The 17,754-nt window shown below is 36.1% G+C and overlaps 2 protein-coding genes across 3 annotated transcripts in view; one reads left to right on the top strand and one right to left on the bottom strand.

The window, feature by feature from the left end:
- Positions 1–7,043: 7,043 nt before the first annotated feature.
- cmklr1 (chemokine-like receptor 1) lies at positions 7,044–9,322 on the top strand. 2 transcript variants are annotated; one of them, XM_041998315.1, is made up of 2 exons: positions 7,044–7,109; positions 7,264–9,322. In XM_041998315.1, the coding sequence occupies exon 2, from the start codon at positions 7,269–7,271 to the stop codon at positions 8,310–8,312; it is 1,044 nt and encodes a 347-aa protein (XP_041854249.1). In that variant the 5' UTR covers positions 7,044–7,109; positions 7,264–7,268; the 3' UTR covers positions 8,313–9,322. The 2 variants fall into 2 exon arrangements, with proteins under 2 accessions (XP_041854249.1, XP_041854250.1); XM_041998316.1 differs by having other exon boundaries at positions 7,050–7,105.
- Positions 9,323–11,340: 2,018 nt separating this feature from the next.
- wscd2 (WSC domain containing 2) overlaps positions 11,341–17,754 on the bottom strand; it is a 47,872-nt gene continuing 41,458 nt past the window's right edge. The window contains exon 9 of the mRNA XM_041999910.1: positions 11,341–13,102. Coding sequence (XP_041855844.1) covers positions 12,750–13,102 — 353 coding nt within the window. The 3' untranslated portion in view covers positions 11,341–12,749. The remainder of the gene's footprint in view (positions 13,103–17,754) is intronic.

The raw sequence follows: 17,754 nt of genomic DNA, 5'->3' as shown, positions 1-17,754 counted from the left end.
ACCAATACAGCACCAAAAGATTTCCTTGGATTTATCACTTCAGCTGATAAAAAGGACGAATGTCCAGCATCCGCCAGCCATGGCACATCAACTTATCTTTTGATTAAGCTTCTTCTCTCTCTAATACTGCTGAATATTATCTCATTGCTGCCTTTACAACAACAGAAGTAATACCAGGCAGGTTTACCAATTTCCCACATACTTTATGTTATTGTAGTTATGTATGTTAGGATGGTAATATATTGAAGGTCTTACAGATATGACAAATGGAAATGTCAGGAATTTCTTTCAGTTATAAGCAAAACATCAACAAATAAAATTATGTGGTCTTGGATGGTGGGAGGTGGGTTGATGCACTTCAAATGTGAGCAGAGAAGTGGGCTACCCGGCCATGCATACAGTTTTCTGAGTTTTATAAGGTGTGGTCTTTTGTGTTGCAAACACTTGGTAGTTTTTTGTTTTTTTCCCCCCTCACAACATCATGTTACTGGCCTATTTAAAACAAAATTACTGTCAATAGTAATTATCACAACACACAGAGAGGAACTCAATCAGTCAATGTTTCTGTGGTCATCAGTAAAACTGGATTAGGTGATTGTCTGGACCACTAAGGTTGCAGATTCTCTTTACAAGCTTTAATTATCTGGAAGGGATCTCAGATAGATGCATACAGTAATATTTGTATGTAAATTTATTAAGACATTTGATTATTCCAGCTTGGTGTGACTATGTTTTTGGAAAGTAAAATTAACAAACATAAAAATTTTCTTTGTAACACCTGCTTATTTAACATACAAAGGACTTTCATACTATTTACAAAGAAGTTTTTTTTTTTAAAACCCATACCTTAATTTGATACTTGTGGCTGTATTACTTTGTGGAAAATAAGTGTGTAAGTCTTAAAATGACAGACAAGCTTAACACAATGAACAATGACATTTAGAGCTTGGGTGGTTCTTTCTTCATCTATATTTGGTGGGTTTCTTTAGCTGTTGCTTCTTAAAAGAAAATGGAACATGGATCACAATATACATATAGAACGTCATGTAACTGGGCCAAGGACGGAAAATTCAAATGCAACACTCCACAGAGAGACTTAGAATCAATTTTCTTCATAGTCCAAGGTCAAAGCAGGCGAAGGAATTGGGTAGCAGGCAAAACAGGGTTGATTAAAAAAAAAAAAAAGAAAAAACCCAAGAGGACATTATCAGAAGAAGTGAGAAAACAAAGGAGAAAATGACAGTGCAAAGGATAAGACGAGCCAACACCAGACTGGCTTTTACTTGCTCAGAGAGCTCACAAAAGAGACTGCAGGACAGTCAGGACAGATGCTTTTGTTAGGGGGCACCAAAGTGTAAAAATACACCAAATTTCAGTAGTGCTGTTTTAACACTAGAGGCAAAAAGAATAAGATAAGGCTGGACGTGAGACACAGGGAAAAGAGATGAACTGGCAGGGAAGAATTATGTAAACCCAGACAGGGGGAAGACAATGAGACAGAGATAAAACACAATAGGTAAAGCAGGCGCTGATTACAGGAGAGAAGAGAGTGAAGATGTCTGAAATAAGACATTAGTGCACAAAATAAACCAAGAAACACAGACAAAACTGAAAAACACAAATAAAGTGATTTATACATTTATACAAATGTAAAATGAAAAAAGAATACAAGACAAAAAAAAAAAAAAAAACTCTTAAGTTAGCCACATGTTGGAACTGAGCTAGCATGACAGGACAATAACGTTTCCTCTTATATACACCCCAATGACGCTAGTTCTAATAATATCAAGCAGAACTTCAATGTCTTGTAGGAAATTACTGCGTTACTTCCTGAGGTTAATGATACACTTTTATTACAAAGATCGTTTCAACACACAATTACAATCTATTTCTGGTTCTGGGATTTAAAAAGTCAGTTCATGTTAATCTCCACTGTAGCTGTGGATCTTTGGTAAACTGATTTATGGTATTGAATGGTGCATCTCTGCTTCACTTTAATCTCAATGGTGGGTCTCGAGCAGTCAGCAGTGAAGTAGCAATAATACTCAAGTTACTTAAAAATTCAATTCAAATGTTACACTGCAGGAGAGGAACCTGAGGACTCTCCAACAAACTACAGCAGAGGAGAGACAGTGTATAAAATTGTTCACCAACTTGGTGCAGAGTTTAAACATCTGAAAGTCCAGGTCATTTACTCATGGAAATCTGAATGAGACACAATGAGAACTGCTGTGTTGCAGCTATGATATCAGGTGACAAAAAAAAACTAAACTTTCATTTCTTCAAAATGTTAAAAGCCAGAGTTCACCAGCTGATATCAGGAAACTGAACAAATAGAAACATGTAAAATATGAGCTCCTATTCAAAACTACTACATGAAATACAGGGGCTTGGAGGTGGGGGAGTGTTGTAGTTTTACAATCCAGTCCAGAATAAGATGTTTCATATCCAATAATTTCTTAGACAGCAGATATCTAATATTATTGTGTCTTTGATATGTGTAATAGTAAAAGCATTTTAGTTATTTAATCTAAGGCCGTATATTCTCTGACAAAAGAACACATTGTTTCTCGCACCAGACCCTTCTGTAGATCCTACAGGGTTTCAGAAGGCTGTATTTTACTCCAGGCCATACTCTTTTTAAACCTAAGCAAGTCATTTTTCAAAACTAAATCAAGCTGTGAATAAAAGAGAAGAAGAAGAAAATCTCTGGTATGATACACAGTATCCAAGACCAAATGGAGTCTACAGTGGCGTTAAACTGGGAATAAATTTTCCATGTCCTTTAACCACTAAATATAGATAATCTGGGATCGATTAGATACACTTGTGTATACATCAGTGGGTCCTTGAGATGTAAATGAACAATGTTTAAAGCTTAACTTATTATTTTCTATTCAATAAGCAAAGAGTTTGTATGTAAGCCAAGTTTTACTTCTTGTTCACAACACAAAAACATAGTGGTGTCAAAATGATGGCCAATGTTTTCTCTACCAAGTGTTTTGTATAAGGAACTGTTAGTTCATATAAGAGCATGTATTTTTAGATTTCTAAACCTTACCACGCACTATTTCTTGATTAATCCTGTTTAATGCCTAACCTCACCAGTCACACCCGATGGCCATTTAAAAATGAGAAAACCTTAGAAAGTGTTGGGTTTGAAGATCTTTCTCCAAGACAATACACATTCTCACCACCAGTTGGCCACCATTCCTTTGACAATGCAAGAAGTTGCAAATGTTCCTTTTGTGATAATTTCATGTAATGCAAATTATAGGAATGTCTGGATAATATTATTATTGCATTTTATTTCAGATGTAGTCACTGTATTATGCCCTGTGAATTAAACTGGCTATCAGACATTTGCTGAGGAGTCTTCACTGTGTGTAAGTGATAAATGCAGACATGAAGTTTACACCTCTGAAATTATGATTCTAAAATTGCAAATGGTCTGCATTTACATTCTACCGTTACCTTTTGTTCAACAGGCAATTGTACATAAATCACATGAACGAAAAACAGAAAAGATGGAAGACATCAGAGGAGACGTGTGAGAAATGCTTAAGATTAATTCTGGTCACGTGTTTCATCACATCTTACTTTTTTTTTTCTCAGATATCTTCAATCAAAGCAATGTGCCATGTGAACGCTAACAAGCTCAGCACTGAGAGCTGTGGTCTGTGTTAGATTTTTAGATACAATGTCATGGCTGCAGCATTATTTCACACAACTACACAGAAACTGTGAACAAAGATCAAACCTTGCTTCAGCGATTGAGCTGCAGCAGATATTTGACTAAAACAATGTGACAGCTGAAAGAAGAGCACCTAAGCAGGACCTACACAATATGGAAAGACTGTGGCCTCATAACACTGAGTACTGATAAGGTTTCTATTCTGGACACCAGAACTGTCTAACATTTATCTAGTGAAAAAGTTTTCGGGGTTTGTTTGCTGCATGAGCTGTTAAAATGAATGAGAGGATGCTACATCAAGATACAGAAGATCCTTCAAGAAAAGTCATGAGTGGAAGAACAATCATCTTATTCTTATCGTATCACAACCTTAACATGTTATAGATTCAGATGCCGTTGACAACGAGCTCTCACTGAGTGCATTTAATAAATCAGAGTGGATCGAATATGAAAATATATTTCATGCAAGTATAGATTGTTCTGAAGTCAGCCTAACCTTTGGAATCATATATATTAAACCAATATCTGAACCATCCACGGCAGCATAAAAGATGAATCTGTATTTCCCTAGAGGGCATCTCAGAGAAAGTCTACACCTGCTCATTGTGTGTGTGCTTGATTATTTATAACCTCAGCCTTCATTAGGAAATTTAATCTGCAGGGCACCAGGAGGTTTAGGAAAGTGATTTTGGTGAAATGCATCTAAGTAGGTCAGATAAGCAATCTAATATTTCCTAATTTACCAGAGAGCTTCATGTGGTCCAGGATTACAATGTGTAGGGTTTTCTAACAAACACACTGTGAAATTGCTTTTTTATTATAATTATTACAAATGAAAGAAAGAGAGAGATGTTTTCTTTATGATCGTAATTTTTTAAACTAACATGTTATGAAGGGTTTTATTAACCTTCAAAACAATAAATTTTTTGTGGTAATACATAGTGAGTCTCAATGGTCAGAGGACTATTCAAAGGCAACACATTTTGTTGAAGCCATTTTTTTATGATTAGGATTTAATCCTAATTTTTCTATAGTTCTGTGTTGCAGTTGAAGTGATCTTCTTTTACTAGTGGATTTTGATTGGCTGCTAGACTGAAGTAAAAGGCCAGAAAAGGAATCAGCCAAGAAAAGTAGATTAGAAGTCACTGGACCTTGAAGCACCACAGTCTTTTGACCTACACCGCATTTCAGTTAGTTTAACAGAAAGTCTAGATTTCAGTTCCTTTTTTATGTATATGTTCAAGTCTATTTTGATAATAAACGGTAAACGAAGAACTTGACTTCAAGACTTTGCTTTCCTACGTGCGTGTGTTGAGTGCAAAGAAGCCAGAGGTCCAAAGCTAGTGAGTCAGCCACGCTGCACCCACACATTTCATAGAGGAGAAAACTATAAATATCTTATACTGATAGTATCTTGATATGTGGTTGTGCTGATCTACAGGGATCAGTTGTAAGGCCAATATAGCAATAACAAAAGAACATTGTCAGTCTGCAGCTGCTGCTTCTACACAGTAAGTTAGCCGGTGTAAAAATAGTATTTTATCAGTGTGATATAAATACAAGCTGGTTTGTCTGTTTAGAATTTAGTTCTTTCTTTTTACCCTTCATCAAGTAGCTTTTTTCTTCATATCAAATGTACAACAACATATTTCTAGCTTATAAGTTAATGTCTTTGCTTATATATACATATATATATATATATATATATATATATTTATATATATAATTTTTTCTTTTATGTATTTATGTATATACTTGCCTCATCAGGCAGCTAAATATTTATTCTGGACAGGGAACAGGCATCCATGCTGAACAGATCTGTTATAATTATTTCTTTAAAATGTTGTAAATCATAAAGTACATTTATTCTTCAAGGTTCCATCATTTCTGCATTTTCTTCTAGAATTGCAGGAGTTTTATAATCAGAAAGCTGGTGCTGTGTTTAAGTAGCTGTCCTCACTCATTATATTTTTTTCCAACCTGAGTAACTTTAACATCTGTGGTTCTTCTTCCGGCAGCTGTTTCTGCTGCTGCTTCCTCACAGTCAAGGGAAACACAGAAAATTGTGGACAGATGCGTCTAACTCAGTGATTATTAATCGATGAAGCAGTACAACCACAGAGCGCTAATTCAGTCAGTAACGATAGCAGGCCAGTTTACAACAGCTGTTGTATTTTCTGTACAGTAAGAAACATCTGGATCAAAAGCTGGGGATGTAATATCAAATTAGAAAACAATGCGTTGTAATGGAAAAATTATACATATACCCTTATAGTTTGTAGCCTAAACTTTGTATGTCTGTGTACTTAGATAAGAATGTAGTGAGCTTCTCCCTTCCCCCTTTTTACTCCTTAACATTAGATAAGAATTTAGTGAGCTTCTCCCTTCCCCTTCCCCCTTTCAATCCTTACATTTCCCTACAATGTTATCAGCTATGTAGAAGAGTTTACTACAATGACCTTCGACCTCGATGTTATCAGCTCATGTTCTGGCTCTATATTAACCAAAGCTCACATGTACCTGGCAGACTCACGCAGCCAAACCTTTGACTGTGTGATTCTCATTGCTGATCAGCTCTTAATAAAATACTTTGTTTGATTCTCACTTAGTGTGTGATCTTTGATAACTAAAATTCCACAACAGCGTTCAACATGAATGAGTGTTGTGATTTTTTTTTTTTTTTTTTTTTTTTTTGCTTTCCTCATATATATGGGCATTATCATGCAGCTGTCAGACACAAGCCAAACTGAATTCTCAGGGGAAAAAACAACCAATTTAGAAAGCGTTGCAGGGTGGTGTGGTCCTCACAGCAAGAAGGTTCCTGGTTCGGGCCTCGGCTGGGGGCAGGGGTTTGATCTAGATCTTTCGGTGTGGAGTTGGCATGTTTTCCCATGTATGCTGAGGTTCCACCCCCCCCCCCATCCAAAGACATGCGTGTAATAAGTGTTTTTTTTCACAAGAAAGAAAATTAACATACTGTTCCATTTCTGTTATTCAAAGCCGTAATAACAGTACAATTGAAGACCGATAGTGGTATTAAATTCAAGTTAATCAATGTAAATATAGAATCAATGTATCAATGTAGATTGATGTATTATTAACACTTTTGTGAACATAGTAATATCTATAAGTTTTAGCTGTGACTGAAATAATTTTCTATATGACATGTATAACATGCAAAAACGTATAAAATGATCATAACTGATAAATATCAGGTGTCTTAAACTTTCAAGACCTCAAAATGCAGAACTGAAATTATTGAAGGAAGATGGAAGTGTTGTGAAACCACTCTGTCAGCTGATTGCATGGTTAAAGACACATCTAAAGGAAACAACCCAGCTCTGTTCACACACCATCTCTGTCAACTCATCAGCAACACGATCAAGTCAGTTGCAGAGGATTCACTGAGCAGTAGGTAAGATTTTATTTAATGAGATGGATTTCATTTTGATTTCAAGACATTTATTTCACTGAGTACACTGAGTTTATTTCACCAGAAAATCATCATTTTAAAAACTTGTGTATACTTAAATGTTTTTTTTACAGAAATATTTTGATTGCTCTTTTAGGTAAAATGGAAATGGCAGATGATGTCTATGATACTTCTGAGGACTACAACTACATTGAAGACAACTTTACCGCTAAAGAAGAGCATGTTTTTCAGCATCAACCAACATGTTTAAAAGAAGTCCAGTGTGTGTCCCTGATTGCAGTTAGCGTGGTCATTTTTCTGCTGGGTCTCTGCGGTAATGCTTTGGTCATCTGGATCACTGGTTTCAAAATGAAAAAGTCAGTCAACACCACGTGGTACATGAGCCTTGCCATCTCCGACTTTGTCTTCTGTGCCTTCCTCCCATTGAGTATCGCCCACATGGCACTTGAGGATTGGATCTTTGGTCATTTCATGTGCAAGTTTGCCTCTTCGTTGATGTTCATCAACATGTTCAGCAGCATTTTCCTCCTTGTTGTTATTAGTGTGGACCGCTGTGTGTCAGTCATGTTTCCAGTTTGGGCCCAGAACCAGCGTACCATTCAAAAGGCATCAGTTGTAGTTGTCCTGGCCTGGCTTCTTGCCATTGGCTTAAGCATCCCCTCCATGATCTTTCGAGATGTTAGGAGCCACCTGGGTAGAAACATTTGCTTCAACAACTACTCACAATATCCAGACAGTCACAAGACGGTAGCAGTGAGCCGCTTCATTGCGGGCTTTATTGTTCCTTTTACCGTCATTATTTTCTGCTACTCGATCATCATCGTCAGGCTTCGTAACAACAAGATGACAAAATCCTCCAAACCCTTTAGAGTGATGACTGCACTCATCGCTGCTTTTTTCATCTGCTGGCTCCCCTACCATGTGTTCATTCTACTTGAACTGAAACACCAATACTATGACCACAGCATTTTAGCGACTGGACTCAAAATATGCACATCTTTAGCAGCAGCAAACAGTTTCCTTAACCCTGTGCTGTATGTGTTCATGGGCAATGACTTCAAGCAGAAGTTCAAGAGCTGTCTACTCGCCAGGATGGAGAATGCAATGGGAGAGGAAGGCCGCACTATCAGCCGATACCTGTCCAGGTCCAGCTCCATGGACGGCAGAGCTTCCACACACATTTAGAGCCTCATTTTACATGATGACATGACCCTCTAAATGTCTATAGATGGTGTAAATGTAAATGTAAATATGATCACTTTGTTGCAGTATTTCACTGTTGTCAGCAGAGTCAATATGTAAATATGTGGTCAGCGCTTTGGACAATGGGAGATCATTTTAACTTCAGCACAGACAAAGGAACTTTAGTTGTAGAATATGAAGTGTAAAATACAATCTATATCTGTGTTACTAAACATGTTAAATCTAGCATTATCGTAGTGGCTGAAAATACAGTTGGCACACTGTCAAAATAATTTTGCTTCTATTTGTCAGACATGCTGGGAATTGTTACATTTTACAAATATTTCTGATCCCAAATAGCAGATGCATTCAAAACCAGTGCTGTGCCATTTATTTTTTTAACTGTGAAACGCATAAAAGGGGATGTTGGAATTCAGTGGCAATTCAGTTTTAGCAGAAAATGACATGTTTGGATTTAGTTCAGTATGGCTAAATTAAATGCAGCTAATTTTTAATGTAGTTTAATTGTTAGTTTTTCCCCTGACTTCTGAACTTAAGTCATTGTCATGCTACTGGATATAAAAGACAGGTAATGGAAACATTATAAGTGAAGTAAGTCATATGTATATATATATATATATATATATATATATATATACATATATATATGTGTGTGTGTGTGTGTGTGTGTGTGTGTATTTTCTTTTGTGCACATAGTACTTAAAAACTTTCCATCACCAAATTAAAATAAAGTGCTTTAATTTAAATTTATTATTGTTACAACTTTTATGTATATTTGACCAAAGCTTCTATTGTAGGTTGAACGCTTGTGTTTGCTTTGATCTGCTTTGAACAGGAGTTCAGTGGAGAATGTAACCATCTATGAACTCAGTAAGACCAGCTGTTTTCATTGGTTAATAAAACCAAGCTGTTGAATGGATCTGTATATAAGAACTTTTATGTATGAGAGGTGTAAATTTGGTTCAATAAATTCTTGAATCACTGAGTGAAAATGTCTGTTTTTATGATCTCACTGACATAATTTAGAAGATTTCGGGGAGGAGGGTTAAGGGTACAAATATTCCAATCTATTCTTATCCAGAGTAAAGAAGTGCTATCAAAAAAAAAAAAAAAAAAAAAAAAAAATTGTATTTGATTAACAACGTCACATATACTTTAATTTATCTGGAATTTTTTCCATATTGCATTAAACATGTCAGAGCTAAATAAAGGACTCAAGGGGACAAACAACAACCAGAACCAGAGCTTCACATAAGATGTTAGAAACAGAAAAATAAAGGCATGAAGAAAACACAAGGTTTAGACTGAGGTTAATTCAATATAGGAGTGTAAAAAAACGTAGGGATCTGAAAAGACAAGGGAAAGAACATGGATGAGAGCCAGGGTACTTTTGAATAGTCAAAATGATTTATTTGGCTAAATGGTTTTCTATTGAGCTTGGTGGAAAATGTTATCAGTTTAGGGCATAAATAAATGAGATGACTGAGTTCTCTAAATACTAAGGAAAATTGATTTAGTGCTTTTCCTATAATCTCTGTAAACACTGGTCCAGATGAAGACAGGAAATCTGCCACTTTAAATTGGTTGGTCATACAGTTTGCAGAAAAGACACATTGAAATCTTCAGTAACAAAGAGAAGGGGGAGAAATTACCAATGGAGGATAAAATTCCTCTATTAGGGTACTTAAAATTGCACAGCATAAGCAAAGGACGTATCTTCTTTACCTCTCTCTACCACTTTAACACGATCCTTCAGTTACAGATTATTATCAGTTGTCAGAGATCAGCACAATATAATTAAACCAAAGAAAAGGCCTATCAGATGTCCATAATATGCCTTTAATTAGATAAGCAATGTAACTGATGCCACTGCAAGACACAAGGCTAACTTTCTCCATTAATAACTTAACCTGTCCATCAGAACATAAGGTAGGCTTTCAAAGGCTGAGTTAATAGTTAAAGTGGTACAAAGACTGGCTCCACCAAAATCACCAGTCTACCTAACTAACTGGTGGAGTCAGCTTTGACTGAGTAACAGGCTGACCATACAGGATGCAGTCATGCTGTACTATGGGGACTCCACCAGTCAGCCTGTACAAAGGCACCCTCAGAGGCTGGTGGTGAGCATATACAGTAGTTGACCCCCAGCTCTCCACAACACTTTCCTTTCATTTACTGTGAGAAAAAGACCGTGGTTCATCCTGGCACTGGTAAGCCCACACAGAGATCCACACACCACTTTAACCCATAACACCTCAACTTATAACAGTACATCTGTTTAAAAAGTGCTGAAACGACAGTGGCACTTTCCAACATAATATGCTACAGTATCATGTTACTTATATGTTTTAAATTTCTTTACATAGCAGCACACAAGTTGGGGGAAGTGGGGGTTATTTCAGCAGGAATTTATAAGGGCTGATTTTGTTGCCTGTCTGAACATGTGGCAGACCCTTATGAAAAGGAAGAAGAAGAATGCCATCCTACAATTTCTTTCAGAGGCATCATATAAAACAATGCTTAATTATTTTTGCAAAGTAATTTGAATTTGAATTAGCATTAATGCAAATAAATACATCAACAAGAGAGTGGGTGTAGCAACAATTTACTTTACTTTTGTATCTTTTTCCTTTCCTCTACAGCTGCAGCCAGCAAAACCGAGCAGCACTTAGAAAGCATGTAGCGTAAAAAGTGTTAAGGAGAAGACATCAGTAGGGGATGCAGTTTTGTTTACCTTTTGGTTGCTTAACCTCATCTGCATTTTGTAGGAAAGTTGTTTAGTACTTTGGACCATAAAACTGTTACATCCTAGAAGGAGAGAAATTACTTTTGTGTTCCCTCTAATTCATTAAAAATGGCTGATGATGTGATTACATGTTTTTATTATTTAGTAGATAAAAGCTGGTACAATTAGAGGAAAAGTAGTTCAGGGTTGATTATGTATTAAAAAAATCTTGTGTTATTTATTGCATAGTACAAGGCATTTAATGGAGCACCCATAGCCAATGTATACATTTTCAATACTTGTTCAAGCAGCACAACATAAAGAAATTTCAATTTGCTCATTTATTGGGCCTTATCACATTACATTCAGTCCATAGAAAATACATTCAGACTTGACACCTGCCCAGTGAGTGCCAGCTAGTCAATGAAAGCAAAAGCCAATAAAGCATATGTTAAAAATAGAAACAACTTCTCCCATTTGCTTGTTGTAGTAGAAATATTTCTGGTCTGTCAGCGTGTACTACAAAAATATATTTTTATTATATTGAAAATGGAAGTTAGTTAATGTCTTCTTGCCTCTCAGCAGTGTTTTTTAAATTTATTTATCTAGTTATTCTTTTAATATTTCTATATTTATCTTTCATTTTTATTTAGTTGCTTGTTTTTAAAGACAGAGCAGAGCACACTGAGTACCGTTATAAGACGTGCTGTTTAGAAAATATCTTTCCTAGAGATTTGTTTTGTCAAACAAGTTAGAATAAAATTATAAGTAGCTTCAATGGCTTCAAAGCTTTTCATACAATAACTCAATAAAAAACTATTTGTATAACTGAATGAAGGAAATAAATCTACAACGATCACAAAGACTAAAAATAGCTTCCAAATTATAACATGAGTGTAATAAATAACTCTTGATCTTTGGAGAAGGTGCTGCACAGTGAGGTGCTTTTTGGATTTTTGCATCAAGTCCAGTGTTAAGAAAACATCTGTAATTGTTAACCAACACATGCTCTACACACCAGAGATAAATAAACACTGAAAATCCTTCTGTTCTTGAGTCAGTGCCTTTAAAAGAGATTATTCAACTACTTGAGGGAAAAAAATTGAGTCTTTTACCTATTGATTGATAAACAGATAAATAAGGTGAATAACTTAGAAAAACTTGGAAACACACAGTATCATCATCATTTTCAGGTAGTGATATCCTACATATTGCATTTTGCCCCTTCGATGAAGAGTTTCAGTTTTTAAGTATTAGAGAACTTTATATATAAAACTGTTCTGTAACTGTAGCAGCAGGAAATTCAATATTTTAACATTTTCTTGTGATCATTTTTTTCTCTTTTACATGAAATAAGCTCATACAAAACTGGTGTTAAGGCATGGACACATGCCTTCACAGTACATATGCATAGAGCAGGGTAAGAAGTGTTTTTTATTAAGCAAAACAAAAAAAAAAAGAAAACATCTACTGTTGTAGCTGCTTGGTGTGCAAATGCACGAAGCTTCTTAAGTTCAAGATAATCAAAAATTACAACAATTAATTACAAAAAAAAGAAAGAAAGAAAATAGATATTTTCTATCTACAGCTTCAACTATGGGATTTGAGAGAAATTTAATTGACAAACCTATGCAGATCTTGTAATCCTACTTTCAGAAAAAGAAGTAAATTAACAGGAAAAAAAATCACATTGATCATCTTGGCATATATTCCTCTGGAACTCCAGACATGTGTTTTTTCTTCAAGGCAGCATCTACTGTTCTGATCAGTTCATTGATGTTTGCTCGCATTTCAGCCGTGTATGGGTCATATTCTAGCTTACGAAGTCCTGATCGCTTGAAGTTTCCATCCTTTTGGCCCTCAACGCAGAGCAGACGATCCTCTGAAACCTTCAAAGAAAGAAACTGGACCATGCCCTTGAGCTGTAAGAACAGGTCTTTTTTCAGGTCTTCAAAGTGGACCACATGGACCTTCTTTCCAAAAGTCAGCCAGTCCAGAGTGTGAGACGCCCACCATGGAGCATAGTTTTTGACAAACTCAGGCCACTCTGTAAGACAAATGAGAGTAAAGTAGAAAGATATGTAAGAAAGGGTGTCAATGCACCAGATACAGCAATGGCTATTAAATAGTGCTAAATGAAATATGTTTCTAGTGAGAAAATTAAAGCTTGTGAGATTTCCTAATCAATGCTCAGGTATGAGAAACCTTGTTTTATTTTATAGTATATTAGAGCAGGAATAAAGAAAAGATGACAAAGCACAGATGTTTTTTAACCTGTGAGGTCTGGCAGCATGCATCATGTCAGGCTGCATAAAACAAATAAATGTCAGGATGGTTTAATGGATGTTCTTGGTTATCAGCCAAACCGCAGAGGCACTGCAGGAAAATCCAATTCTTGCAACTTTTACTCAATGGTAATCTACTGTCTCATAAAAGCAGCAGCTGGCAGGAGCTGTGCTGCATTAGAGCGCATCGTCACTGCTGGGAGAGAGGTTGACATTAAAGTTTAAAGCCTGCTGAGTTTGCAGTGGTATATCAAAAACCAAGGACCGCGGCAACTTTAATATGCACTGACATTATCAAAATTTCTGTTGCAGTGAATATCAAAGGGAGTGAAGAATGAGCTGACTTAGTCATTCTGTTAAAGATGGCACATTTAGGTATAACTCACTTTTATGGCTTTTCTTCCGCAAGTTCTAAAAAACAAAAAAGGAAGTGAGCCCAAAGTGAAGGCTTAGGTAACCTCCATGGTCAGTTTTAGGTTGCAATGTCTTCATCAGAGCTGGTAAATCCTTTATGTAACTGTCTAAAAGTCTTTCAGTTGTAGTTTGGGGGGATTTCTGCTCATTCTTCCTTCAAAAGATGTCTAATTCAGGGGAAGTCTTGAACTGTCCTGCATGCACTGATTCTCTAAAGTCCGTCCAAATATGATGATGATAATGTTAAGGCCAGAAGACTAAGGGCCACAGCAAAACCCTCTACCTGAACTTCTTAACATGGCTTTTCTTCTGTAAGTTCTAAATAACAAAAATGGATTTTGAGATTTGAGATATGTTTAGAATTACTGTTTTGTAAAGCTATCTTCATTTAATCTTCATCTTTATCATTACACAGTGAAGATTATGATTTACACATTTTTATGATGTGATTGTGCCACTACTACATGGACAAATGGGTAACAATATGGATGTTCCTCTATCTGTTATCATCACTAAAATAAAAGGTCCGATTGGAAATAGAGAAACTTTTGGAAACATCAGGCAGCATGTGGTTCTGTGCAAATACCTCAGACACTTAGGTGGAGGACAAAACCGAGGACCATACTGGCTTTTTTACTCAGCATTATTACATTATTACAAATAGTTTACTCAAAAACAAGAGGAAGTAGGCCCTGTTGAAAAATCCAGGAGTTTACCTTTAACTACATTTTTTCGTCATATCAGAGACTGAGGAAACAGCTACCCAAAAAGTTTCATCTTTTCCTTCTTTGACAAATGCTTAAAGGAACCCAGGACTCCTTTAATAGATGAGATATTATACAAGCATTAGCTTGTATTTCCTAATCATGAATGTCATCAAACCAATACCTCCACAAGCACATTCAGGTCAGACAAAGGTTATCAGTCAAAGCCAGGTTATCAGTCTTGGAGTACCCCCATATTTTCATGGTGTTTCTTTATTATTTTTTTTAACTCAAAAATAAAAACAAAGTAAAAGCTAACTATATGTTTCACATGAACAAGAATTTGGAAGCAACAGGAAACAGGAAGCAAGAGTGATCTAAACTTTGCAGGACACAGAGGAAGTGTTGCAGATGTTTCCCTTTACTTATCTGGCTTTCAAGAGAAATCAGAAGTTAAAATACGAAGAAATAAAAATAAACACCTCCCAGATCATATTCTGACTTAATGCTTAGTTTAGTTAAGACATAAGTTGCTATGAGCTGAGGTTTGTACTTATAAGGATTTTTATATAACCAATGTAGCTTTCTTAAATGACACATCCCACAAAATGACTGACACTCCCCCTGAGTTGACTTTATGGTGCCACATTGGATAGCATCAGTGTCTGTAACATCAACTGAACGAGCAGGTCTTTCTCTGTGGAGATAAGCGTATCAGATCATACATGTGGAGTCCTGTACACAATGTTACACTGGCGCCTAGACTGAAATAAAGCTCTCTGTATTTGAAGTGGCAGCTGTCAAAAAGCCTTTCCCCACACTGATGTCACTGCATCATTTGCCCACCAACAGAAGGCGGTAACATTTATTGGATATGGCAGGCCAAATGTGCTGATGTTCTCACAAAAAGAGACAACTGCTAGGTCGGCAACTCTCCAGCCTCTGAAAAATCAATTAAACTTCACAGAAAGTAAGAGAGATGATGCACAGAAAAGACAAAGCCAGTTACCATGGCTACTGAGACACAGTAAGTTTGGTGGATGGTGAGAAGATCATAATGCAGCATGCATGAAAATACAGAAATCTTAGCAAACTGGGAGTCATTCTATCTCTTTAATTAACTCCTGATTAATGATCTTGTGAATAAGCCTTTCTTAAACATCCAGCAGACTTAAGAGGATTTTAATGTGACTAAATTGTGCTGAAACTTCATGTTGTTGCACAATACAATGTACACAAAGATATTAAGAAAAATGTGTTTTAGAAATCTACAATGCAATATATTGGAGAAAGAATAACAAACAGAGTGGTGAGAAATCATCGAAAACATAAACCCTACATAAGAACATCTTGTGACTTTAAATTTGGCTGCCATTATGCTGGTATGTTTGGTCCAACTGGCCCTTTTAAAGGTGGTGATCACCTTCATGCTGTGTTAAAATATTTTACTGTGCTCTAAATCACTGTAAGACTAAATTGGGAAAAAAGTTATTTGTAGAAATTGTAACACTTATAAAACCCCCAAAATAAAAATGCTGTTATAATGTGTAAAATGTAATATAAACAAAGATGACACAAAACATGTAAAATGTTAAAAATGAAACATTACTGTTTCATGAAAAATATTAGCATCACGAATTTGATGGCAGCAATATATCTGAAAAAAAAGCTGGGATGGCGACAGCAAATGGCTGGAAAAGAAAGTGGTACTTAAAAGAAACATGACTGGGTAAAAAAAGTGCACCTCTTAAAGGTAAAGGTAAGCAGAGGTACAGCAGTCTGCATAATCATGGAGTAGTTCAAGAGTAATGTTTCTCAATGCAAAATTGTAAAAAATGTTTAATATTCCACCATCTACAGTGTATAGAATCATCAAAACATTCAGAGAATCTGAAGACATCTCTGTGCCCTCTGTCGGGCCCTCAGGTGATACTGCATTAAAAACAGCCATGTTTCTGACATGGAAACCGCTGAATGGGGTCAGGAACACTTCTGGGAATCATTGTACTCACTATACCATCCACAAATACAGGTTAAAGCTATGCCATGCACAGAAGAAGCCATATATAAACATGAGCCATAAATGTTACCATCTCTTCTTGATCAAAGCTAATTTATATTTGACAGGTAAATGTTAAAACTGTGTTTCAGTCAGAAGAAACTGAGTTTGAAATTCTTTTTGTAAATCATGAAGGCTACATCCTTTGGACAGGAGAGAGACTATCTAGCTTACTATCTGTGTCCATTTCAAAAGCCTGAATCTCTGATTGTATGAGGGTGCCGTAGTGTCTTCAAAACAGGCAACTTGCACATATGAAAAGGAACCATCAATGCTGAAAAGTATGTACAGGTTTAAGAGCAACATTTGATCCTATTCAGACAATGTCTTTTTCAGGAAAGCCTTGCATATAACCAGCAAGTCACTACTAAACCGTGTACTGCATCTATTTCTGCAGCATGACTTTGTAATAAAAAAGTCCAGGTGCTGCATCGGCCTGCCTGCAGTCAAGACCTTCCACCACCTAAAACATTTGGTGCATCATTTAAAAAAAATAAGACAGAGAACCCAGGACTTTTCTCAGGACACCATTCTTCTCCTAAATGTCTAGAAAGTGGTTTCTTTAGACCAGATATGTACAGGCTGTTGGTAAAAGAAAAGGAGATACTTCACAGTGGTAAATATAGGTCTTTCCTAGCCTTTTTAAAATGTGATGTTTCCAGAAAAATCAAGATGAACTAATATTTTTCTTGAAATAGTCTCTTTTTCTTCTATTGAGAAAAAATAACAGTTTATGAGCTTTTGCAAAGCACTGCATTCTGCATTTATTTACATATCATACAGTGTCAAAACTTTTTTAGAATAGGTTTTTTAAATAGAGGGAGCTAGGCTGTCAGCTTAGCTAGTCATCCCTATGGATTTAATTAATTTTTGTCACTTTGGGTTTCACAGATGACTTTCTTTATCAGCTACTCTCTGTGAATTAAACTCTTCACATAATGCACATAATTTTTCAGAGAGTAGCTGATAAAGCAAGTCATTTGCAGAACTTCTGGTTAACATTATAGGTCAGAAAGTTACAACTATTATATATCTGTATGCAGTCCAGCTGGACATTTTCATTAAATGTACAATTTATGCAAGTATGCATTTTGAGTGTGAGTCCAAAGAACAAGACTGGTGACGCAATTCCTCATTTTACTCATCAGAAAGACTAATGCACACTGTCTTAGATTGTACCCAGTGTCATTGTCGTTGCTTTGGAAACACTTTGTTCAAAAACTGGTACTTAACCACA

This window comes from Melanotaenia boesemani, chromosome 11, assembly GCF_017639745.1.
Source record: "Melanotaenia boesemani isolate fMelBoe1 chromosome 11, fMelBoe1.pri, whole genome shotgun sequence".
In the NCBI taxonomy this organism is placed as follows: domain Eukaryota; kingdom Metazoa; phylum Chordata; class Actinopteri; order Atheriniformes; family Melanotaeniidae; genus Melanotaenia; species Melanotaenia boesemani.
Note: the sequence above shows the minus strand (reverse complement) of the source record. Positions and strands in the feature narration are given on the sequence as shown.